The following is a 25,808-nucleotide window of genomic DNA, read 5'->3' as shown; positions in this document are numbered from 1 at the left end:
AGGGCTTTTCATTCCATTCTTCGGCTAAACCAAACTACCCAGTTAAGTCTGCCCTTGTATATGTCTTTGCATGTGCATTATTCCATCACACAGACTTCATAAGAGTGCATGAGGTTACATGCCATGTTAGTCATGTCATTCAGTATGACATCTTCCTCACAGCAGCTGATACAGAATGGCGTTAATGGAAAAATGGCTGTACTTTCTTTTATACATGAGTTCTGCATCATTGATTAGGTCATTCTATCCACTACATAAGGCTGCGTGAAAATGAAAAATACTGCTGCTATTCACCTTGGCAGTATATACACTAGTCTGCAGATACCAATACCATTATTTAAGAGGGAGGGGGTAGTCTAATGACTCTTGGCATGGGAATTAGGCACTTTTAATAGCTCTAGCTATAAAAAAATGTGTAGAGAATGGACCACAAGCATATGTTCAAAACACTTTGGGAACACACTGTCTTACTTCTAGTGCAGGTTATTTGGCTTTTGGACAGAAAGGTTAATGAACCTTGCCCTTTATTTTCAGGCTGTTTTGTTGCTCAAGGACATTTTACCACTGAACATTCAGGACAAATTTCAGGCCTGAAGCCTCTTGTAAACCACAAGAGGCAGAGACGCCGAGAGGTAAAGACAATTTCAGACGGCTAAATAAGATGCCAAACAAAATGTCGCAACAAATTAACACCACTCATAATTTGGGTATCACACCTTCACCTAAATTTGAATGTGTGACATATTTTAAGTGATTATATTCATGTTGACAGAGAGCCACCATTCACCTAATATCTTCTGCTATGTAAGCAACAGCGGATTCATTGTAATCCACATCAGCATTACAGTTACCGCACTATTTGAGCCATTCACTTAAGGTGGAACATTAATTTGCAAGATCAATGTGTCGACACAGAAAATGAATCTGGTCTGAACTTCTGATACCTGAAAGCTGTTAATATGAAGGGCAAGCTAAAGCTCTGTGGGTGGCAGTCACCATCCTGTCACTTCAGCTTCCAGCACACACACAGAAAACTTGTTGACACGGTGTATAAAGATGTTGACAAAGTATTGACTTGTGAGACGAAAAGCGGTGCCAGGGTTGCCATTCTTAGTCCTTGCCTCAGCACAATTCTACATTGAGCACAGAACTGCTCTGTCACTCAGCTGAGTGCAACGGATGATTGGACGCCAGGCGCTCCTAAGGTTTAGAGCAAATAATTAAGTAGTGTTTCTGTGGGTGCACATAAGAAACCCACCAGAAATGAATTTATTTATTCTTTTTAGCTGATATTTTCAGGGGAACAAAATGGTCTTTGTAGATTTCTTAGTGAAAGCGCCTTCTAAGATGAAAGATTTATGCATTTGAATGTGGCTGTGAACTAAGACATGACAAAAGTGCACTGCTGCTGAGCTGTGCTAAGCAGCGTGGGTGGACCAGGGATCCACTGCTGTGTTTTTCTCGCATCATTATTCTTTCCTCTTTTTTTTTTTGTTTCTCTGCCTCTCACTCCTCAGCTCTGTGACTCCAGCACAGTGGGGAGATTAGCTAAGGAGGTTTACACTCCTTCACTCTCAAACATACATTAGAAGCGGCACATACACAAGATAATGCACATGGTTCCTATCTAAATGCGATAAGGGGCACTGAGAGATGCCTGATGGAGCACCAGCTGAGTAAAAAGGTTTGAGGATAGAGCATTGAGACAGGAAGAGAGCTGCATGAAGCTTATTTATGGCTGAGGTGAAACGAGTTTGTCGCTGCGACCCTTATGTAAATGTTTTTAGGAAAAACCTGAGGAGGCAGCCAAGTTCAGATGGTTACCGGACAGTTGACTCTGAAATGAACGCATGAATCTGCACTTAGTTAAGATATCCAACAAATATTGGCCTTGCACAAGCAAGTGCATACATTCAGTTTGTTTGGTTCCACCTTAAAATAAGTCTTCTCGCCTGCTGGAACTCTGCACTGCTGCCATAGCGACCATGTTAGAGAAAGGCAAGCAGCTCTTTGGGCTTTAGTTCAAGTTTTTGTATGTGTGTGTGTGTGTTTGTATGAATTACTTCACACATTTACTTCATTACTTTACTTTTCATTATATGATTAATAAATTATTAATTTAGGTTAAGATGTTTCTTAAAAAAATATGTAGCAATTTATAAGACATGCAAAATCACACACCAAAAGGTATTGTTTGGAGGTGTTATATCATCAGAGTAATATATTTAAAGTTTTCCCATGCTTACTATGCTTCATTGTGAATATTCATGTGCTCATATACACCCGCCTGCCACCGTAACTACGTAACCTGCCGGGCCAGATGGTCTGCTACACAGAACCATCTGGGAAGTCATCATTGTTGAGCGGGTAGCCATTTTGGAAAAAAAAAAAAAAAATAGCATGTGATTGCGATTGTAGCATCTATCACAGGTTGCACCAGTTAAACTGAGCCGGTTAGTCAAGTCGGACTCTTGTGGAAGCTGCTGGGCAAAGATTTACAATGCAGAGAAAAACATTGTTGTTCTTTTCTCTGCTTTCAGGGAAGAATTACTCTGCATTTCTATAAACTGGTGGGATAAACCAGCTGCCAGGAAATGTTTGTAAATTTGCATTAAAGTAACATGGGATTAATAATCTACAATTTATAATCATCTTAATGGAGAACAATAAATAAGTGCAACAGACTCGAATTAAGTGTAGCTATATTAAATTTAACACTGACAAATTAACAAACATATGTTTGTAACGCCTTACAATGAGGCAATAAATATTATAAAATGAGGAACAAATCCGGGACTAATCACTAGTGACGTTTTGTTAAGTAGGAGTAAGTTAATGGCTGGTTTCTAATGACAATCCCATCCTGATCACACTTTGTTAATTAGCCAGGCTGACTATTGGATGGTTGTTTGTTAAATAAGAAAGCACTCAATTAGAGACTAATTGCAAGATAAACATTAACTAGTTAATAATTACTAACCAAAGTGAAGAACTGAAATGCTCTGTATTTTTTTATAGTTAATGAAGAGATCCAAACATCTCTTAGGATTTTCATTTGTATTTTCAGTGCTCTCTTTAGATTTAATTCAGTTCAATTCATTTCAATAAAAATGTTTTTGTTCCCAAGGGGCAAACCGACAGGAACAAGGAGAACATGAAAACCAGAAAGAAGAAGACCTCCATCACCAGAATTCAAACCAATACCTTTCTCATTGTGAGGGACATTAAATGAATATTGAACCCTTACTTGGCTTGAAATAGGCTGTTAAATATTATCTGTGCATTTTCAGCTTTAACTCAAATGGAAAACTCAGATATGTTTTCCAATCAGTGAACACGCCATATATTAAGTGCCACAAAGTTTATGTGACTACAACCCCATTAGATTTGGAAGTTCTATTTGAAGCAAGAAGACTTATTATTGAATACTTGCAGTTTCATTGAGGTGTTTAGAGATTAAGTTGGAGGAAGCACAGAGATGTAAGAAGAGACCTGAAAAGAAACGTTACTTCTTACAAAATGCTGAGACAAATATGTGGTACATTCTGACTGTGAGAGCAGGAGAGACCAAGACTTTCACCAGATAACATGAAGGCTGAATGGAGAAATTCAATGCAGCACTGTTTCATCGTTTTAAGTTAAGATATTTGTTGTGAAACATGCTGGATTGGAGATGTTCGCAGCCTTTTGAAATCTTTGTGTTAAGCCAAAAATCTATGTTCTCAAGGAGATACACAAAGAGACTGTGCTAACCATGCCAATTGCTAATCTAAGATGCTAAACTCTCAACCTTGTAATAATTTTGTAATCATAATACATTTATAGCAAATCCCCTATCACACATACTTTATGACCAAATGTAAATAATTCCTGTAAGGAAGACTAGGAATAAAAAAAATATATTTTGAATACTGTCCTTATATTTTCTTAAAGCTGCTAAAGAGAAATCCAATTAATTGGAATGTATGTACCTGACTTGAAATCTGTATTATTCGATTGAATTGACTTTTTAAAATGCCTTGAGACGACATGTGTTGTGAATAGGCGCTATATAATTAAAACTGAATTGAATTGAGTTGAATTAAAAATCAAATTGAAAAATCTGATCAGTTGTATGGCCTAATGTGTGGATGGCGTAATTTACCCTTTTGGCTGTTTTTTGTTTGTGCATTTGGTTCTTTCCATGCTGTCAAATTGTGTTCTTTTCAGCTCACAAAAGGAATTAGAAACGGTTGTTACCGTTGCTCATCGATAAAATAGACGACCCACCTTGGTGAAGTCAAAAGAGACAGCACCGAGACTTTTTGCACCCACCACACTGTGCGCTTACCAAAAAAAATTGATTATATTGCAATCCCTTTTCTTTTGGTAAGGTTAAGATTCAGTGGTTGCATTCCTGATTTTTTATTTCTTTCTTTCACACTTTATGATAGTCAGGTAAATATTTATAAGACAAATGAACAAACACATCTTAATATTTGTTAGGAAGACTGAAGATGTCCACCTAAAAATATGGTTTCAAGTCAATAAGCAGATTGCTATGTTATATTACAGTTTGAAGACAGTGTGTGCAATCATTCCATTGTTATGAAAACAGTTTGACTCATCTCTAAGATTGCTCCCGCAGTTTTAGTTCAGACTGAAAGAGACAACTGTGGGATGTATATTGGTATTAAATAAAACCTCCTCAGACAGTTTATCTCTGACTAAAAAATTACATCAAACAGAAATTTAGTCTGATTATCATGCCTCTCAAATTCCTCAAGTTACGCTATGTGAATTATTAATGTCAATAAAGAAAAACTGGGGGATCAGGATCAATCTGCGTGTCTCGTTCTCTGATGCCAACAGGCCTGTTTTAAGAAATAGATGCAACTATGACAAAAACATATTTAAAAGAGGATTTATACATTTGTAACCAAAATATGGTTATAATTACTTCTCAAACCAGGCAAGCAGTCAAATTTTTTAAGTCCCCTTCTTTAGTCATAGGATGTGTTTAGACGTTTATTTATTATTATTATTAAGACCTTTCACATATAACCATTCAAATCCTACATTTTAAACTGCAGATCGTTAATTTTAATAAAAACAACACAATGAGCTGGGCCCACCTCTGTAAGTGGAGATGTTCTGAAAGATAACAGTGATGTATAATTTATTAGACAGCTGAATCGTCTTTAGAAAACTCTCTGAAAACCCGAAGTACTTCAAAGGAACCTTTAAAGATCAATGTCAGACATACATAGCAAAAAATTTGTAGTGACAAAGGTTCCCCTTGTTTTAAACGTATCTCCCTGCTGGTTCTTCTTCTCTATTCTCTTCTGCATTTAAAAGCAGCTGTCATTGTGAGATATGCTGTTCGTACAGGGCTAAATGTAGTAGTTCAGCTAGACAAGCAGCCAGCATACATTTTGCTCACGGTGTCTAAAAATGTTACTTTGACGTTTAAATTAACCTGAATGTAAACTTTAATTGTGTCTGGTCCTCATGAGACTGTGTATGATGTTATGTTTTTGAGGTTTTCTACTATTAGTGTTGATATTGATCACTTGGGTTTCTTGGTTTCCTTTATGCCAACATTTCTTTATGTTTTGTTTTGCATTGAGTCCTCCAAGCTTCACCTGTCCACAATTCATAACAGAAGGCTGTGACCAACCAGTACTCTCCCGGATTTGTATCAAAGACTCACCTCAGCCATCTCAAACAGTTTGGACGTTAAAAGCTGTGAGTGCTTCTTTTGCACTTTTCCAGAGAAAACTATCAAAGCCCTTCTGCAGATAGCCATACACCTATAGGCAGTTTGTGCATTTAATAAGTTATCAAACTCAGTCTGACCCAGGTGTCCGAGCCGAATACTTCATCATGTTCGGCTCAACTTCCTGCCCTGGACCTCACCAACACCACAATGTTAGGTCACCAGGTCTGTCTCTCTCTGCTCATGTTCATATTGTTAAGGGGATCTCAACAACTTGAATTCTCTGACTGTCTAAACTCTGGCTGTGGTTTGGGTTGCATCAGGACATCACCATAAACTTTCTCATATGCCAGGGCAATCTCAAGGCAGACCCTCTCACTGGCTGAGAGACAAAGCTCTTGAACTGTTTGGCTTATCTATAGAACCCCAAGGCTGCTCCCTGAACTGCTTATTTTCTCTTCACCATTGGTTTCAGTCGGGCTCTTTATTCAGGGACCCTCAATTCATTTGGTTTTGGATGGACTTAATAGTCTGTTTTGGGACATCTGGGAGCCGTCCCTTAGAGGGAGGTGGTGGCACGGTTCTTTGGTTTTCTAGGACTTTTTGTTCTGCCGATTATAAATAATGCTCTCTTTGGTTATTTATTTGTTTTTGTAACAGATTAGGTTTTTTTTTACTTTGTAGCATCCGTATGTTTTTCTGTTTTGCTTTCGGTTTTCTAAGTCGCAGCTGTGCTGAATTTTTTATCAGTATACTTGTTCTTTATGTTCACCATTACTCTGCCTTTGCTGGTTTTAATGGCATATTAAACAGAAAACATTACAGGCGTGGAATTTATTTTCCTGTTTTTTATCATTTCACATTACTCTGGTCCTTATGTACTTTATTTAGTTTTTGGTTTTTCCTAAAATAATAATGTAGCAGTGATGAGTGAAGTGCACAGGGATATGATGGTAGCTAAAGCAGTAAATAACATACAATGCCTTGCAAAGGTATTCATAACCCTTGAACATTTTTACATTTTGTCACATTGCAACCACAAACTTTGTTGTATATTTTACTTGGATTTCATGCGAACAACCAACAAAGTTGCCAAGTAAAAGGAAAACAATACATGGTTTTCAACTTTTCTTTTGATAAGAATCTGAAAAGTGTGGAATGCATTTGCATTTAGTTTCCCTGACTCAAAACTTTGTACAACCACATTTAGCTGAAATCGCAGCTGCAAGTCACTTGGGGTATGTCTCTACCAGGTTTCCATATCCACAGACAGAATATTTTACCCATTATTCTTTGCAAAATCTTCTTTGAAGTCAGACTGGATGGCAAGCATTTGTGAACATCAATTTTCAGGTCTTCCGAGAGTTTCTAAATTGGATTTAGGTCTAGATTTTGACTACATATTTTAACATATGAATATGCTTGGATCTAAACCATTCCATTCAACTCTGCCTGTATGTTTAAGAGTCATCATTCTGCCGGACGTTGAACATCTCTGAACCCAGTCTCAAGTCGTTTGCAGCTTTTAAAATGTTTTCTTCTGTCTAGCTTCCTTGTCCCTGCCAAGAAAAGCATCCCCACAGCATAATAGTGCCACCACAATATTTCTCCTTGAAAATGGTGTGCAAAAGGTGATGTGCACACATAGTATATGTAGCCCAAAAAGTTCCATTTTGGTTTTATCTGATCAAACAACGTCTTCCATATGTTTGTTGTGTCCCCTACAGTGTTTTTTATGTCAAACTTTCAGCAGTGTCTTTTTTCTTGCCACTCTTCCACGAAGGCCAGATTTGTAGAGTCTATCACTCATAGTTGTCCAATCAACTGATTTTAAACCCTGAGCTGTGGATCTTTGCAGCTCCTCTATGGTTACCATGGGCCACTTGACTGCCACACTGACTAATGCTCTTTGTTCCTGGACTGTCAGCTTAGGTAAACGGACATGTCTTCGTAGCTTTGCAGTTGTGCCATATATGTTTTTTTATTTTCAGATGAAGGATGGAACAGCGCTCTTTGAGATGTTCAAAACTCTGAGCTATTGTTTTATACCTAACCTTTTTAATATTAGCTTGGTTACTATGGTGAGAATACAGTCTAAATGTAATGAAAACTCCAGTCACTTAAGTAATAAGTAATTTTTTGTTCTTCCACACAGTCTGCGGACATCTGATGAGTAAACAATTTGTCACTTACCGTTAAAGCTGGCGTTGCGTATGTACTTGAGCAGAGTCTTCCCATCTGTGGACTCCATTTGTGGACAAACGCCAGGATGATTGGGACATAAGTCCCTGTGCATGTTGTGCAGAGCGTGGGCCATGGCGTACACAGCGTCAATCACAAACTGCACTTTCCCTTCCTGCTCGTACTTGGAGTCAATCCCAATCCGCTCCTTGCCTGTGGGAATAAACGACGGCTTTTAGCGGAATACATCAAGAAGCTGTTAAACTTTACATTCTATCAGCTCTGACAGTTTCTGTTTTTATCCAGCTCCTCATTAACTATTTGCTGCTGTTTGTTCTGTTTAGATTCTGAGGGAATTACAGCTAAAGGGGACAATGTGTTAGAGGAAATAAGAAGACATGTTTAATTCCCCAGTGGGATATATCAGCTCTAAAGCAGAGCTGTGAGGCAAAAAAAGTGTTTGTGAAAACATTCAGCAGAGTCAGAATGAATTACTGGGGTGTGCTTCAAAGTAATAGGCAGGCAACAATGAAGCTCATTTGTCCCATCTGAAAGGAGATGAAGATCACCATGAACTTTAGTTACAGACTCTGCTACACTGGTTTCCTGCTCCTTTATATCCTCCTGCCTGTGCACTGCCCTTTTACTATGGGCTGCTGTAAAGGTTTTGCCTCATTCTGCTGGTACACTTTTTGAATGCCTAATGCTCAACCTCGTCTCTTGTTTTTGCTGCAAGCTGAACTTTATTCTAGGAGATAAAAGCTGCTTTTCAAAGGCCGCCTAAAATTATAGTAACAAAAATATCCCCATTACTTTTATGGTGCTCATTATTATCATCATTGTAATTATGATTTTCAATCTCCCACTTACCAAAAGAATGCATCATCAAGAAAAAAAGATTATTTTCTCAGTGGTAACTGTTGACAGGAGCTCAGTAATCATGTTAATAAGAAAAACAGAAGAATGTGGGAGACTTTTTCGATAGAAAATGTGCTCGAAAGCAATCTGCTCTGACATTTCAGTCCATTTCTCAGATCTTAACATATATCTCAGCCCACACATAACCTTTTAGATTTTTCTAAGCTTCACATAAGGAAGGAGTTCAGTGAACAGTCCTAGAATAAAAAAAATATTTCCTTGATTCAGTTCAAAAACAGAATAACCCGGATTACAGAGATTCGTTTACACTCAGACCTTATTCAAAATTCAGTTTCTTGCTAAATGAAAATATTACATAAGAACAATAAACATTGATTTTTAAAACAGACGTTATGTCATGATGAAGACTTCTAACTTTACAGGAGTCTACCAGATAGTCATCCACACCTTACAGAAGGAGGAAGGATGAGCCACAAAAGGGTCATTGCTAAAAAAACCTGTCTGTTCACAAGCATTTTAATGGAAAGCTGAATGGAAGGAAAAAGTATGGCTGAAGAAGATGCAGAAGCAACAAGGATAACTGTAACATTGAGAGGCTTGTAAAGCAAAGCTCCTTCAAGACATTGTTTGGAGATTCACAAGGCATGGACTGAAGGGAAAGTCAGTGCTTTAAGAGCAACCACACAGACATATCAAATATGTAGGCTACAACCCTTGCTTTCTTTGTGTTAGGCCACTCCTGAACCAGAGGCAACATCAGAAGCATCCTACCTGGGCTACGAAGGACTGGAATCTTGTGCAGTGCACCAAAGTCCTCTTTTCAGATGAAAATAAATTTAGCGTTTTATTTAGAAATCAAGGTTCCACAGTCTTCAGTAGGAGTAGAGAGGTACAGAATTCAAGCTGATTGAGGTCCAGTGTGAAGTTTCCACAGTCAGTGAGGATCTGGGGCACAATGTCATCTGCTGCTGTTGATCCACTGTACTTTTTCGAATCTAAAGTCAACGTCTACCAGAATATTTTAAAACAATTCATGCTTCCCTCTGCTGACAAACGTTATGAAAATGCTGTTTTCTGCGAGGTGTTTTAAAGATGAAAATGAAACACCAGGCGCAACAATGCAGATGAGATGAAGGCCGCTGTTAAAGCAAACTTGGGCTCAACAGAGCCACAGGCTGGGCCCCTCGATGCCATGCTGCTCTAATGCATTCAACCAGATATTGAGGGCATATACTGTACAGTTCATACAGTGCCTTTCGAAAGTACTCGGCCCCCTTGAACTGGTCAACCTCTTGCCACATTTCAAACATAAAGATATAAAATAAAAACATTTTGTGAAGAATCAACAACAAGTGGGACACAATTGTGAAGTGGATTTCTTGGATGTGTCAAACTTTTCTAACAAATGAAAAACTGAAAAGTGGGGCGTGCAATATTATACGGCCCCTTCACTTTCAGTGCAGCAAACTCACTCCAGAGGTTCAGTGAGGATCTCTGAATGATCCAATGTTGTCCCAAATGACTGATCAGAATCAGAATCAGAATCAGAAAAGCTTTATTGCCAAGTATGTTTTTGGACATACAAGGAATTTGTTTTGGCGTAGTTGGTGCAATACAGTACAAATTAAACAGTATAAACATATCTACAATATAATATAAATATATGTGCACAGTTTTAAGTGAGTGAGAGTAAATATAGAGCAGTATAAGATGCAAGAGCAATACAACAGTGCAGGTGATCATTGTGCAAGTATGGCAGTGCAAGTAAAGCAGGAGTCCAAGCTGAGCGTTAATGTAACGCATAGAGTTACAAGTTACGGGTGTCCTGTCAGCAAAAACAGGAGGTGTGGGGGAAAGGGAGAGTGTCAGGGTGGTTTCCGGGCTTTGTTAACAAGGCTGGTGGCAGATGGGAAAAAACTGTTCTTGTGGCGTGAGGTTTTGGTCCGGATGGACCGCAGCCTCCTGCCAGAGGGGAGAGTCTCAAAGAGTCTGTGACCGGGGTGGGAGGGATCAGCCAGAATCTTCCCTGCCCACTTCAGGGTCCTGGAGGTGTACAGTTCCTGGAGCGACAGTAGACTGCAGCCAATCACCTTCTCAGCAGACCGAATGACACGCTGCAGCCTGCCCTTATCCTTGGCTGTAGCAGCGGCGTACCAGATGGTGATGGAGGAGGTGAGGATGGACTCAATGATGGCTGTGTAGAAGTGCACCACCATAGTCTTTGGCAGGTTGAATTTCTTCAGCTGCCACAGGAAGAACATCCTCTGCTGGGCTTTCTTGATGAGGGAGCTGATGTTTGGCTCCCACTTGAGATCCTGGGAGATGATGGTTCCCAGGAAGCGGAAAGATTCCACAGTGTCAATTGTGGAGTCACAGAGGGTGATGGGGGCAGGTGGGGCTGGGTTCTGCCTGAAGTTCACAACCATCTCCACTGTCTTTAGAGCGTTGAGCTCAAGGTTGTTCTGGCTGCACCAGTCCAACAGATGGTCCACCTCCCATCTGTACGCGGACTCGTCACCATCAGAGATGAGTCCGATCAGGGTGGTGTCGTCCGCAAACTTCAGAAGCTTGACAGACTGGTGACTGGAGGTGCAGCTGTTGGTGTACAGGGAGAAGAGCAGAGGAGAGAGAACACAGCCTTGGGGGGAACCGGTGCTGATGGTCAGGGAGTCAGAGACATGCTTCCCCAGCCTCACGCGCTGCTTCCTGTCAGACAGGAAGTCAGTGATCCACCTGCAGGTGGAGTCGGGCACACTCAGCTGGGAGAGCTTCTCCTGTAGCAGAACTGGGACGATGGTGTTGAAGGCAGAGCTGAAATCCACAAACAGGATCCTGGCATAGGTTCCTGTGGAGTCCAGGTGCCAGAGGATGAAGTGAAGGGCTAGGTTGACTGCATCATCTACAGACCTGTTGGCTCTGTAGGCAAACTGCAGGGGGTCCAGGATGGGGGTCGGTGATGTCTTTTAGGTGTGAGAGCACAAGGCGCTCAAAGGACTTCATCACCACAGAGGTCAGGGCGACGGGTCTGAAGTCATTAAGCCCTGTGGTCCTTGGCTTCTTGGGAACAGGACGATGGTGGAGGACTTGAAGCAGGCTGGCACATGACATGTCTCCAGTGAGGTGTTAAAAATGTCTGTGAAGACTGGAGACAGCTGATCAGCGCAATGCTTCAGGCTGGCTGGTGAGACAGAATCCGGACCAGCAGCTTTTCGGGGGTTCTGTCTCCTGAAGAGTTTGTTGACGTCCCTCTCCTGGATGGAAAGAGCCGTCCTTGGCGTGGGTAGGGGGCTGGTGGGGGGGAACTTCAGGGTGGGGGTTGGAGGTGTCAAGGCCCCTTTTGAGGTTGGTGAGGTGGGGGTGGTGGATTGTGGCTGCAGCTGTTGGGGGGCGTCGTGGGGGATGGTTGCAGGACTGTCCCTTTGTCTTTCAAAGCGGCAGTAGAACTCGTTCAGGTCGTTGGTGAGGCGTCGGTCGTTGATGGAGTGGGGGGCTTTCGGCTTGTAGTTGGTGATTTGCTTGAGCCCTTTCCAGACAGACGCAGAGTCGTTGGCTGAGATCTGGTTTTGGAGCTTCTCAGAGTACAGTCGTTTGGCCTCTTTCCCTGCCTTGCCAAACTTGTACTTTGCCTCTCTGTATATCTCTTTGTCCCCACTCCTGAAGGCCTCTTCCTTATCCAGTCTTAACCTTCTGAGTTTAGCTGTGAACCAGGGTTTGTCGTTGTTGTAACTCACCCTGGTGCATGATGGTACACAGCTGTCCTCACAGAAGCTGATGTAGGAAGTCACAGCCTCTGTGTACTCGTCCAGACTGTTGGTAGTAGTCTGTACAGCCTAAACACGCCTGGAGATTCTCCACAGCCTCACTGCTCCACTTCCTTGTCGTCCTCACAACAGGTTTGCAGAGCTTTAGTTTCTGCCTGTATGCAGGAATCAGGTGGACCATGATGTGGTCGGATTGGCCCAGTGCAGCACGTGGGACGGCGTGATAAGCGTCTCTGATGGTGGTGTAACAGTGATCCAGAATGTTGTCCTCTCTGGTCGGACATTTTATAAACTGTCTATATTTGGGGAGTTCGTGGGTGAGATTACCTTTGTTAAAGTCACCAACGACGATTACTACGGAGTCCGGGTTGGTCCGCTCCACACTCAGTATCTGGTCGGCGAGCATGCGCTTTGCGACCTGCACTTTAGCTTGCGGCGGGATGTAAACACCAACCAGGATAAACGAAGCAAACTCACGGGGGGAATAGAAAGGCTTACAGTTTATGATGAAGGCTTCCAGGTCTGGAGAACAGTGCTGCTGAATCACTGTCACGTCGTTGCACCAACCACTTTTGAGGTAGAAACAGATTCCTCCACCTTTCGCTTTGCCGGAGAGTTCCGTGTCTCTGTCCGCTCTGTAGAGCTGGAATCCTGCCAGCTGCAGCGCAGAGTCCGGTATTAATCCACACAGCCACGTCTCCGTTAAGCACAAAACTGCCGATGAATAAAAGTCCCTGTTTTTCCCCAACAGCAGTTGTAGTTCCTCAATTTTGTTGGGAAGTGAGCGCACGTTAGAGAGAAATATTCCAGGTAACGGTGTTCGTAGTCCACTCTGGCGAAGACGTACCAGCACCCCGGCCCGTTTCCCTCTCTTCCGGCGTTTCACCGCGTGAACAAAGGTGAGCGCACCTTTGACCAGAATGTCCAAAAAGTCCAGAGCAGTAGGCAGAAAAGTGGAAATAACTCCTATGGTGTAGTAGCCCTGATGTTCATGAGTTCTTCTCTGGTGAGAGAGCTCCGGGTACCATCACAGAAGACCGTTTTAAAGCAAAAAACAAAACAAAACAATGCGCACCAACACGCCGAGGCGACCATCTGCGGCGCCATCTTGGATTTTATTGTGCTGATGATGATGAATAGAATCCACCTGTGTGTAATCAAGTCTCCGTATAAATGCACCTGCTCTGTGATAGTCTCAGGGTTCTGTTCAAAGCGCAGAGAGCATCATGAAGACCAAGGAACACACCAGGCAGGTCCGAGATACTGTTGTGGAGAAGTTTAAAGCCGGATTTGAATAGAAAAAGATTTCCCAAGCTTTAAACATCCCAAGGAGCACTTTACAAGCAATCATATTTAAATGGAAGAAGTATCAGACCACTGCAAATCTACCAAGACTTGGCCGTCCCTCTAAACTTTCATCTCGAAAAAGGAAAAGACTGATCAGAGATGCAGCCAAGAGGCCCATGATCACTCTGGATGAACTGCAGAGATCTACATCTGAGGTGGGAGAGTCTGTCAATAGGACAACAATCAGTCGTACACTGCACAAATCTGGCCTTTATGGAAGAGTGGCAAGAAGAAAGCCATTTCTCAAAGATATCCATAAAAAGTCTCGTTTAAAGTTTGCCACAAACCACCTGGGAGACACACCAAACATGTGGAAGAAGGTGCTCTGGTCAGATGAAACTAAAATCCAATTGTTTGGCCACAATGCAAAAACGATATGTTTGGCGTAAAAGCAACACAACTCATCACCCTGAACACACCATCCCCACTGTCAAACATGGTGGTGGTAGCATCATGATTTGGGCCTGCTTTTCGTCAGCAGGGACAGGGAAGATGGTCAAAATTGATGGGAAGATGGATGGGGCCAAATACAGGACCATTCTGGAAGAAAACCTGTTGGAGTCTGCAAGAGACCTGAGACTGGGACGGAGATTTATCTTCCAACAAGACAATGATCCAAAACATAAAGCCAAATCTACAATGAATGGTTCACAAATAAACGTATCCAGGTGTTGAAATGGCCAAGTCAAAGTCCAGACCTGAATCCAATCAAGAATCTGTGGAAAGAGCTGAAGACTGCTGTTCGTGAACGCTCTCCATCCAACCTCACTGAGCTCGAGCTGTTTTGCAAGAAGAATGGGCAAGAATTTCAGTCTCTGGATGTGCAAAACTGATAGAGACATACCCCAAGCGACTTGCAGCTGTAATTGCAGCAAAGGGTGGCGCTACAAAGTATTAACTCAAGGGGGCCGAATAATATTGCACGCCCCACTTTTCAGTTTTTGATTTGTTAAACAAGTTTGACACATCCAATAAATGTCATTCCACTTCACGATTGTGTCCCACTTGTTGTTGATTCTTCACAAAAAATTAGAACTTTATATCTTTATGTTTGAAGCCTGAAATGTGGCAAGAGGTTGAAAAGTTCAAGGGGGCCAAGTACTTTCGCAAGGCACTGTATATATATACCTTTTAGTAGGCTGACATTTCTGTATTCCAATCCTTTCTTATTGGTCTTATGTACTATTGAAACTTTCTGAAAAACTTTGGCTTTTCATTGGTGGCTGACTGAGGCTCATTGGGATGAGTAATTGTCATACAATCCAAAAGTAGTGGGTTTAATTCTAGCTTCCAGCTGCCACATCTACGTGCCCCTGGGCAAGGTACTTAACTCTAAATTACCTACAGATCTGTGTATCAGTGTATGATTGTGTGAGTGTGAATGGGTGAGTGTGGCTATGATCTAAAGTTTTTTGAATGGTCAGTATGACTAGGCGCTATTTTAATTCAATACATTAGCTGCAAGCCGTAATCTTCAACATGAACATAAATAAACAAATAAAATATATCATTCTGTGTGTAATGAACCTACTGTATATAATATCTGAGTTAGACTGTTTGAATTGAAATAAAGTAAATTAAATTAACTTTTTGATGATGTTCTAATTTCTTAAGAAGTTCAGGTTTCAGCTTGGCTCGGGGTTATAAAAAAATGAAATATTGCTGCATTTGTGCATCCCTATTCAGCGCAATCGAAGATAAAAATGAAAGTGTTTCACTGTCATTTTGCAAGAAGGCCTCTCGGAGCTCAGCAAGTGGAAGAACATCTTTTGTCTATCACACATGATGAAGGACACCAAACGAGAGATTTTAAAGGAAACAAAATCCCTCAGCAAACTGTTATTTGTGTCAAGGCGCTATTGCTGTCATCAGGTATGGAAGTAAGATTAATACACCATCCCACATTCCCGGCCGTCATCCGCATGGATAATTCATGCAGTGAAATGCCTGTCACCCTGTTGGCAGGCGCAGTTTAGGTAACATGAGAATGCATCACCACTGGAAACAACACTATCATTAATAAAATACAAAGACACTGCAGAAGCAGAATGGGCTCGTGAAGGGATTTTATTCAGCTTTGGAAAGATTTTCCTGTAATTTTCACCTTAACTAAAATATACTCTGTTTTTTTTGTGTGGCGAGATGTCAAGGTTAAGGGGGAACAGAGAGATATAAACCCAGGAGCAGATGGTCTGCTAGAGCAGTATGACGAATACATGTAGAGCATTAATTATTCTAATAATACAATTTATCTGTCCAGCACCCGCCGGGTACCAACACCTGGTGTTAGACAAGACATTAAAAATCAGACCACAACAGCTTTTCAGTGCCTGCGGCTTCTAATGCGGAATTTGCACATAATCTTCAGGCCCAACACAGACCCATTTCCCTAATTGCTCCATGCCATGAAACACATGTACCTGTGCACTTGCGGCTGCTGTCCTCTCTCTTTGAAGCGCTAAGCAGTCGGCAGTCAAAGTTTTCCTCCCAAAACTCTGCAAACCACACGTTCCTGCGATTGTTCTCCAGGGTGAGACCTGTAAAGTATTCATCAAATCCTGGGATAGAGGAAAGAGGAGAAAGGCTCAGTTCCGGACCAATTATCAGCCCAATTCTGACCTGCAGGAAATTAAGTAAATGTTGTGGTAGTAGCAGCGGAGTGCAGCCCGCCGCTAGGTGATAGAAAAACACTTGCAAGCAAATTTCGACCACAGTGGATCCTTTTTCTCTGAAGCTCCATAGAACTTAATCACAACTTTCATCTAGGAAATTAATTAAAAAACAGGATGCATTATGAATAAAGCAGACTTTCTAAGTGGTGCTGCAGCCTGTTGCCTGAAGCTGGCAGGAGCTGTAGGTACTGAACAGGTTTTCCTACTTTCTAAAATTCTATTAGACAGTTTTTTGTGAAATTAGATCTTACATGGCTCAGCAAACTATTCTGGGACAAAACCTCACGGCTAAATGTGTTATAATGTGTTTTTGTTCATCTTTTATGGCACAACTAACAATTTTCAGAGTAAAAAGTAATCTGAATTTCACTTTTATCCAGTCAAAGCAGCTGGGTAAAGGTGATAATGGCACATTGGAGATAAATGATTTCACTGATGTTAATTCCAACAGGCCATCCAAGGTGGATAACGAACATCCCCTATGCCTACACTGTGCACATTTTCTCATTTTACATTTAGACATCTCCTTATGAACAAATGCTTCATAAAAATTAGGCTTCCCTTTATAATTATCAGCGTCTGTATGGACAGTGACACAGATAGAAGCCTAAAATAGATGGAACAGGCTGGGAATGTCCCATTTAGGCTTTGAATTCTCCATAATCCCTAATATGCAGACCTATAATATCCTCATTTGCTTCCTTTTGCTTGTGGGTAGAAATTTAATCTACAATTCTGAAGAAAAAACTATTGGTAATATGATGAACAAAATGTAAAACATAAAAACCTGATTGAAAACTTCTGCAGACTTTCATCATGCACCTGTTTGGACATACTACTGCAAACACCAATATCGCTTTTAAGAAAGTAAAATCAGTTCTTCACACTGAGCCATTTAAATTATCTATTTTTACCGTTTAATATAAGAAAGGACAGCTTATTTCATCCCAAGTGGTTTTTAGTCTTATCATTAAAACCCATCAAGGACACAATGTTTTTCAGAGGACTGTTGAAAGTCATTGGCATATATATGTATTTATATATACGGTATATATATATATATATATATATTTTTTTTTTTTTTTTTTTTTTTCAAATTGCCTACTTATCATATGCAGCAGAAGGTGTGGAGGTCAGTAACAAAACACTGAGATTTGTTCATCTGCAAAGTTTTTCAGTCCACATTGTCAAAAACTGTTGGTTTTAAAGCTGCACAGATCAATGTTTTATAACTGAGAAAAAATTGGCAGTTTACTGTGGCACAGCAGCGATGCAGCCAAATAAAGCAGACACACTTTTTCTGAGTTATATTCTTATCAGTTTCTTTCCTCTGAGTCATCTTTACAACAATCTTTAAAGTAGTATTAGGGCTTTTAACATTACTGCTTACAGGTAGAAATTATATTAAGATAATTTTATCAAATGGTCAGAAGCAGAGCTCTATATAGTTTCCTTTCAAACAAGCAAAAGCTAATTAAGTCTCTGTAATGTTTAATGTTTTGACTGCACATAGATTGGTAGAAAGAGCGAAAGCAAAAACATTGCTTGGAGTGTATTTATCAAATCAAAGCTTTTTATGCCAGGTATTGATATATAGTAGCTTCAAACACTTGGATAGATCGAGTGAATGCAGTTACTGGTTTTACAGCACTAAAGGAACTGGATAAAAAAAAACAATGAAGCATCAAAGGAAATGTTACCAAACTTCCTTTTTTAAACTGAAATTAGAAATGTTGTTACAGTCTAATAAAAACTAACATGAGAAACAGAAAACTAAAAAGGACTAGTAAAATACAGCATCTGTTGCTTCTCTTTAACTAAACCCACAAGGATTTCAGCCAAGAGTCTGAGATGGTCATGGATGAAGATTGATTTTGTTTGTGTTGAATCATATCTGTGTTGATCTGACAATATCTTTTCCTTGTTATAAACAATTGTTCAGTGATTTTCATTCTTTTCAGACAGAATCCACTAGATTATTTAAATCCTCTAGTTTTTTAAGGGATGGCAAGATAAATAGGGGCCCTTCTTAGCATACTGGCCAGCAGCTAAAGGAAGTTGGTTTATGTGTCACAATTATATTCCAGAAAAACAGAAAACCTAATTCAAATTTCCTTGTAAAACTCTACCAACTTAAAAATGTAAATTGAGTGCCTCCCCCATGACAGAGCACAGAGTTCAGTGTAAACATTATGATGGTGCTCACTCTGATTTCCTTAAACATTTAAATGTCACAAGTGTTTGGGGTGTTACATTTACAGGTGTGCCTAGAGTTAACAAAAATTTTGTTCTGACACCATCATCTGGGCTTATTGTTTAAAACTAAAATAATCTTAGTGTATGTGAAGTTCTCAAGTTTAAGAAAGTAATAAAAAAGTCTCTTTCTCATCTTCTCGCAGTTAGCACATATAATCAATTTGGGTAATCCAGCTACCCTAGAACAGCAACATTTTAGTCAGATTTAATGTGAGAAAAAAATGGTTATATTTCTGTTGATACGGTGTAGTGGAATAATTTGAAAGCCACAGATTCAAAGAAATTACAATGAAGCATATGGTGTTCATGATGCAGATACCTTCAATGGAGGAGCGTTTGGGCAGTATTGTGACTGCTCCTACTGCTACGTCCTCCAGCTGATGGATCGGGCTGCTCTTGGACCCCCAGCTGTCAGATCCAATCCACAGGAAATGGCCCACCTCGTTGGCCCTCTTGGTGGCATTGAGAACTCCTCTGCAAGGACAACCATTTGGTTATTAGTGGAGAAACAGAGGGAGAGCGAGAAAGGTGTGCAACCCTGTATTTATCAAACTGAGGCACAGCTAGCCTTAAGCAGCTCTTTGGACATTAAAGGCCTCTCCAGAGGTTTTTCTCATTAGAGCATAAGCCATGTTCTTATTGTGCAGTATGTATTCTGGGGAAGGAAGAGATGGTAATATTTAAATAACACAATATATGTCTGCCGGCAGACATACACTTATTTTCTTATCATTTGCACTTCACATCTAGATTCTTTATTCTGAATTTACATGTGTTAAAGGTTTGATTATGTGCTTCACTATATAAACATTACTCAAGGGCTATTGTAAATAAAATAATATTTCCTCTGCTTTGTTCCAACCTGAATTCCCTGCTTCTCCTCTGAGCCATGTTTGTCTTGTTGCAGGTATGTTTGTGCAGCCAGACACAGTCTGTGTTCATGTTAACACTATGCTTCTAGCTTTTATTTTTTTTTGTTTTTTTTTCAGAACCTGCTGCTTGGAGATTAAAACTCTCCAACGTGGCGAGTCAGCGGCATGCCGAAATCAACACATATGACTCCAGATCGTGCCGCTGTGCTCCTCACCTTATGTCTTCTTCGCTGGCGAAGATGATGATTGCCCGTGCATTGCGTGTTTCCAGCAGCTGTTGGATGATTTTGTCATAATCCTCTGTCTTGGGGTTGTGGGGAATTTTCAAAGACTGGGCGATGCAGATTCCACCTTTATAATGGGAAAGAAGGAACAATAAGTAGGCCTCTGGGATTCCCTTCATGCACAGTCTTTCGAAACCTCAGGTCACAATAGCTGCAGTTTTTTAATGGAAATTTCTCCAATATGAAATGAAAAACAAGTCTAAACACAATAGGAGGACTTTGATAAAGCTGCTATGCCTTCTATGGAGTCTAACGATATCCTCAGAGTGTATACATTTACATTTTGGCAATGATCTGCAAATGACAGCAGCCTGCAGTCACTTACTGTATGGTGAACCTTCCTGCTAAGCGTCAGCATCATTTCACAGACAGAGACAGTAACAAACACATCTGCTATCACAAATCCAATAATCCACACCCACCGGGACGCAAAGCTACAGATTTAATATTATGGATTTGAGAAGAAAACACCAGCTCGGCATTGAATTTTCATCTTGTGTCATTATCAAACATCTCTTACTGAAACCTGAACCGATCAGATAGTGCAGCTGGCAATAGCAAACAAAGAGGATATTAATACAGACAATAAATCTCTCTCAGACAGGTCACCGCTGATGAGTTTGTACAGGATGGAGAGAGCTGATTGCCACACGCTGCTCTCAACACGGTACATATTTCCCCGTTTTGCTTTAAGCAGATTATTCGATGTTATGATACTCAACAGCTCATTATTGGGTGGAGGAGCGAAATCCTCTCTTTCACAAAAATAACCTGAAACAGGCTTCTGCTCCCGCGTGATGTGGTAATTATAGGTACGGAGGACGTGCTAACCTTTGGAGCGCTGGAGATAAACAGATAATATGATAACCTGTGCAGGAGGGCATTCTAACTACTGAAGGCCTACAGTGAAGCAGCAGCTCATGTCCCGAGTCAACAGCAAAGCTTTACCCAAACCAATTAAATTTCTCCCACTCAAGCATTTTAATAGTCTACCCAATAACCTCTCAGTTTGAGTTTCTCTGAATAGACAGAGATATGGAAGGGATCTCCTAATTGCCACTCTCCTCAGGCTCATTACTTTGATAAAAACAGCCTTTAGCTGGCAGATCATACATCTACAGTCACGATTTTTCAGTGGCGTTTCTTAAGGCAGAAGAAAGCAAAATGATAACTGTTGAACCTCTTTAAAGATTTGTGTTGTTTCCAGCATCAGCAAGCAAAGCTGGGTTTTTTTTTCTTTTGATGTAAGAAAAGACACAGCAAGTGTCAAAAGGCTTCTCAGATGGCTGCTGTTATCCAGCCAGAATGGACTAAACATAAAAATGGATATCCTGCCAGTGGCTATGTGGTTGCTTAAGGGTTTGTGGTAAGTTCTTATGAGGAAAATGTGCTCTGTGTCATTTGTGCAAAGAAGACCAGGCTGCGGGCCTCCAAGGATGAAAACTAAAGCTCTTTTTCAGCTCAGGGAGTTCAGATAATTCAAGCCAGAGTGCACGCTGCATGAGACTGCACTTCCAGGTTTCTGTCTTCGAAGCCATGTGATGAATAAGGCTTTAGCAACACCCTTCACTTCTAGGCTTCTTTATTTCTATATGTAAGATTCATGCGCAATAACTACAAAAGCACCAAAAATAAAATATGTTTACACAGTGGCTTGCAAATGTATTCAAACCAGTTATATTTTGTAATATTTTATCTCAATACGGCACAAACTACAATGTGTTTTATTGGAATTTTATGTGACAGACAAACATCAAAGAGCATAATTGTAGAGTTGAAGGTTTTTTTATTTTTTTATTAAAACTGAAAAATGTGTATCACTTTTGTAATTGGACCCTATAAGTCAATGCTTTTGCTGCAGTTACAGGTACAAATCAGCTTTATATAAACCTAAAGCTTTGTTCATGTGTCTTTGCAAAACAGTTCAACCTCAGAAATTATAGAGCATCTTTAAGCATAATGACACACTAAAGTCTTGCCACAGATTATACATTTGATTTCAACACTGGATTTTGACTGGGTCATTGTAACACATAAACATGCTTTAATATAAACCATTCTATCTTGGCTCTGAATGTTTCAGGTCAGCTCCAGTTGTTTTCTGGTGAAGTTTTTTGCAGCCTCTATTGGGTTTTATGCCCTGTACATAGCTTCAGTGATCTTACCTTCAGCTCTGACCAGCTTCCCTGTATTGCTGAAGTTGAACATTAGCACAACATGACGCTGACACCACCATGTTTAATTGGTATGGTGTGGGATGGTGCTCTGAGTTTTCTGTCACACATGGCATTTTGCATATGAATCAAAAAGATAAAGTTTTATCTTACCAATCCAGAGCAACTTCATCTATATGTTTTTTTGTCTCCAACATGGCTCGTTGTACACTCTGAACTGGACTTCTGCTGATTTTGTTTTAGCAAAGGCTGTTTTTCTTGGTACTCTTTCATAAAAACTTGATTTTTAGGCGCAGCGCTGGTGGTGCAGGGGGTTAGGCACGCCCATGTATGGTGGCTTTATTCCTCGACACGGCCTGGTGCGAGTCCCGGGTGCGAGTCCCGGCCCTGGCGACATTTGCCGCATGTCTTCTCCTCTCTCTCCGCCACCATTTCCTGTCGAACTTGGCAGATTCACCAACCTGAGCTGTGAATCTCGGCAGCCCCTCCAGAGTAAACTTAGTTGGTTCTCCGATGCTCTCCTTAAAAGTTATTTTAGTAGGTTTGAAGTTGTACTATTTTTACTGTTTTATCCATTTTCAGATGATACATTGACAGTGTTCTATGAGATGTTCTAGGCTTGAACAACTCAAAGAACACTGAAGCTTTAAAATTCCGGATAGTGTTGTAAAACCTTACCCTCACTTTAGACTTCTCCACAACTTTATTCCTGACCTTGCTGTGGTCCTTGATCTTCTTGATTTAGTTTCATTAGTAATATTCTCTAATAGACTTCTGATGTTTTCCCAGAACAGCAGTTGGTTGGTGCACTGGATTTCATTTAGTGTTATTATAATAAAGGGAATAAATGCAAAAGCAAGGCACACTTTTGGGATTTTTATTAGCAAAGAATTTTGTTAAAAATAAGTATTTTCTTTTAACTTCATAATTATGTGCTGCTGTCATGGTCTATTATACAATCCCAGTAAATATTTTTGAAGTTTGTGGTATTAAAGTGACATAATATGAGAAAGTTCAACAGGGTATGAATGCTTTTGCTAGGTGTTGGGACCCCAGCCATGGGTTACAACATTACAGGCCAGTTAGAACTATTCTGGAACTTTCAAAAGAAATGGCATTAACCTACTTCCAGCAAAGCCAGGAATAGGAACAAGAAGGGAGTGACAGCGAATTTCCCGTGTCTTCACTGTCTGAATAAATACCCCGTTTCCCAACAAGCGGACCTATTCCACGCAAGTCCCCAGCAAAACTGGAAGGAGAGACACACAGCGTGCGCTACTGTCTTCTTGCTGGCAAGCAGACATAACTCTTCAAACTGGATCCAAGAGTGGCATATGATCACGCGATCATATGCACTATGTTAAGTAGGAATGAATTGCTGTTTCTGTATCTGGTATTCGTTCATGAACAGGGTAACTAAGGTGCAGGCATGGCTTGACTTTTCTTTTTGAGGTCTACAGAAGCAAATTGTGTTCCAGAGAGTTCCCAGCGAAGACCCTGTTTCTACACCTAGTAGAGCGGTTTTCCCGGCCTGAAGGAAGGACCATGGACAACACAACACGTCACTCTGCGTGCAATTCTGCCTGGCCCGGCAGAATGAGCCACCCCACCCCACAGCTATGGAGGTTAGCTGCAAGTTAACCCTTTGTTTACCCACACGTGGATGTTTCCTCAATTTCGTCGCCCTGGACAATGTCTCCTTAGGAAGGTTCACATAAGAGATAGTGTTTGGACAGAGAAGATTAGTTTAGAATCCAATAATCTGAACAATGTTCGTTTTACGACCTTTGGTTTTGTTTGTGTTGAGAATTCAGCTATCTTAGTGCTAGCTGATCGGCTGCTCAGCACATGTGCTCAGTTTAAGTGTTCTGTGTTTGTGTTTTTTTTTTAAGTTAAGACAAACTTTATTTAAAGGGTGATTTTAAACACAGATGTTCAGCCATAACCCTCCATCCACGCCTATGCATTTAACCCTTTTATTAGTGGTAGTTTAAAGGTATGTGTTTGATTCTGATGAGAAGCTATAAGCTTCTTTTGTTAGCCCCAACCGATAAGGGCTAAGAACACGTGCTACCACTTTATGAGTCAGCTGAAGATCATTTGCCCAGAAAGGCTGTTAGTTTCCAATCTAGAAAATAAAATGTCCTTAAATATTATTTTACAAAACTTGATAACTAATTAAACACTATTAAGACCCATTTATCCAAAAAGGATTGGTTCTTATTCAAAATAATATTTCCTTAAATGTTATTTGAATATTTCCTTAATGTTTCTATAAATATTATTTTAATAAATAAAGGGAGCTAATTAAACACCATTGAGAATTGGTCATCCAGAAGGTTGGTTTTATTCAGCAAATCATTAAAATGTTTTATTAAAATAATATTTGATCTGATCTTGCATTGTGAATGGTTGTTTAAAGGTATACCAATTATTGCCCAAGTTGGTTACAAGACTAATGTAACTTCATTTCCAGATTATTCAAGATAATCCTTGGTTCTCAAACATAAACATTGCATGGTGTTGGGACCCGCAGCCATGGATTTCAACATTAAACTCCGGTACGGACCTTTCTGGAACTTTCAAAATAAAGTGCATTAACCTTCTTCCGGCACAGCCAGGAAACGGAATAACTGCGGACTTCCTGTGACACCACTACCCAAATAAAAGCACAGCTGTTGCTACATCCGCTCTCTTCCACACGACCTTCGAGAGGTGCCGGTCAGGGGAGGCCAAGCGCGCTGATGTTTTTTGCTGGCAAACAGACATAAACTCTTCAAACTGGATCCAAGAATGTCATACGATCATCGATCATATGCACAAGATAAGTATGAGTGGAGCACTGTTTGTGTACCCGGTGATTTAATTCATGAACGGGGAAATTAAGGTGTAAGAGTTGCTTACCTTTTCTCTCCGAAGCCCCCGCAGAAGCAAAGCTGTGTCGCAGAGAAACCCCCGGTAGAGAAGCTGTTTCTACAAGCCGAGTCTGAAGGAAGGACAACGGCCCGCACCGCCATGTTTACGGTTTGCACAGCTGGTTGACGGAAAGAACGAGCCGCCCAGCTACAGCTCCGGAGATAACCCTTTTGTTCACAGAGCGAACGCACCTTCAACCCCCAAGGTTAGCCGCTTGTTGACTGTGGACGTTTCTTCAAGCTTCGCCCCTTGGACAACGTTTCCTCACCATGGTTCATGAGGTTAGGTGTTTTGGGCAGAGACAGATTTAGGATGAAATGATCTAAACGTTTTTCATTTTATGAAGTTTTTGTAAAACTCGGCTACCTTAGTGCTAGCAGGCTATCTGTAGCACAGTGCCGATTTGTGTTCTTTGTATGTTTTAAGGTTAAGATAAACTTTATTTAAAGGGTGATTTTAAACAAAACATTGCTCATAACGCGCCGTCCGCGCTTATGCATTTTAACCCTTTTATTAACCCTGGTATTTTAAAGGTATGTGTTGATTCTGGTGCTAAGCTATCCACTTCTTTGCTAACCAGTAAGAACACGTGCTTGCTACTAAAGGGTATTCAACAGAAAGGTTGTTGGTTTTCAAGCTAGTGAATAATGGTTCCTAAACATCATTTACTAAATTTGATGACTAAGTAAACACCATTAAGCCCAATTTCTCCAGAAAGATCTGGCTCTTTTCAAAATGTTTGCTTAATAATATTTCTTCGAATATTAT

At 40.6% G+C, this 25,808-nt stretch overlaps 1 protein-coding gene across 3 annotated transcripts in view; it reads right to left on the bottom strand.

The window, feature by feature from the left end:
• Positions 1–25,808, bottom strand: part of LOC124872272 (metabotropic glutamate receptor 7-like) — a 143,719-nt gene that overhangs the window by 37,980 nt on the left and 79,931 nt on the right. For all 3 annotated transcript variants that reach the window (XM_047372058.1, XM_047372077.1, XM_047372067.1), the window contains exons 3-6: positions 19,882–20,017; positions 19,114–19,268; positions 16,287–16,424; positions 7,892–8,092 (exon numbers count right to left, since the gene is read on the bottom strand). In XM_047372058.1, coding sequence (XP_047228014.1) covers positions 7,892–8,092; positions 16,287–16,424; positions 19,114–19,268; positions 19,882–20,017 — 630 coding nt within the window. The remainder of the gene's footprint in view (positions 1–7,891; positions 8,093–16,286; positions 16,425–19,113; positions 19,269–19,881; positions 20,018–25,808) is intronic.

This window comes from Girardinichthys multiradiatus, chromosome 1 (genome assembly GCF_021462225.1).
Source record: "Girardinichthys multiradiatus isolate DD_20200921_A chromosome 1, DD_fGirMul_XY1, whole genome shotgun sequence".
Taxonomy (NCBI): Eukaryota; Metazoa; Chordata; class Actinopteri; order Cyprinodontiformes; family Goodeidae; genus Girardinichthys; species Girardinichthys multiradiatus.
Note: the sequence above shows the minus strand (reverse complement) of the source record. Positions and strands in the feature narration are given on the sequence as shown.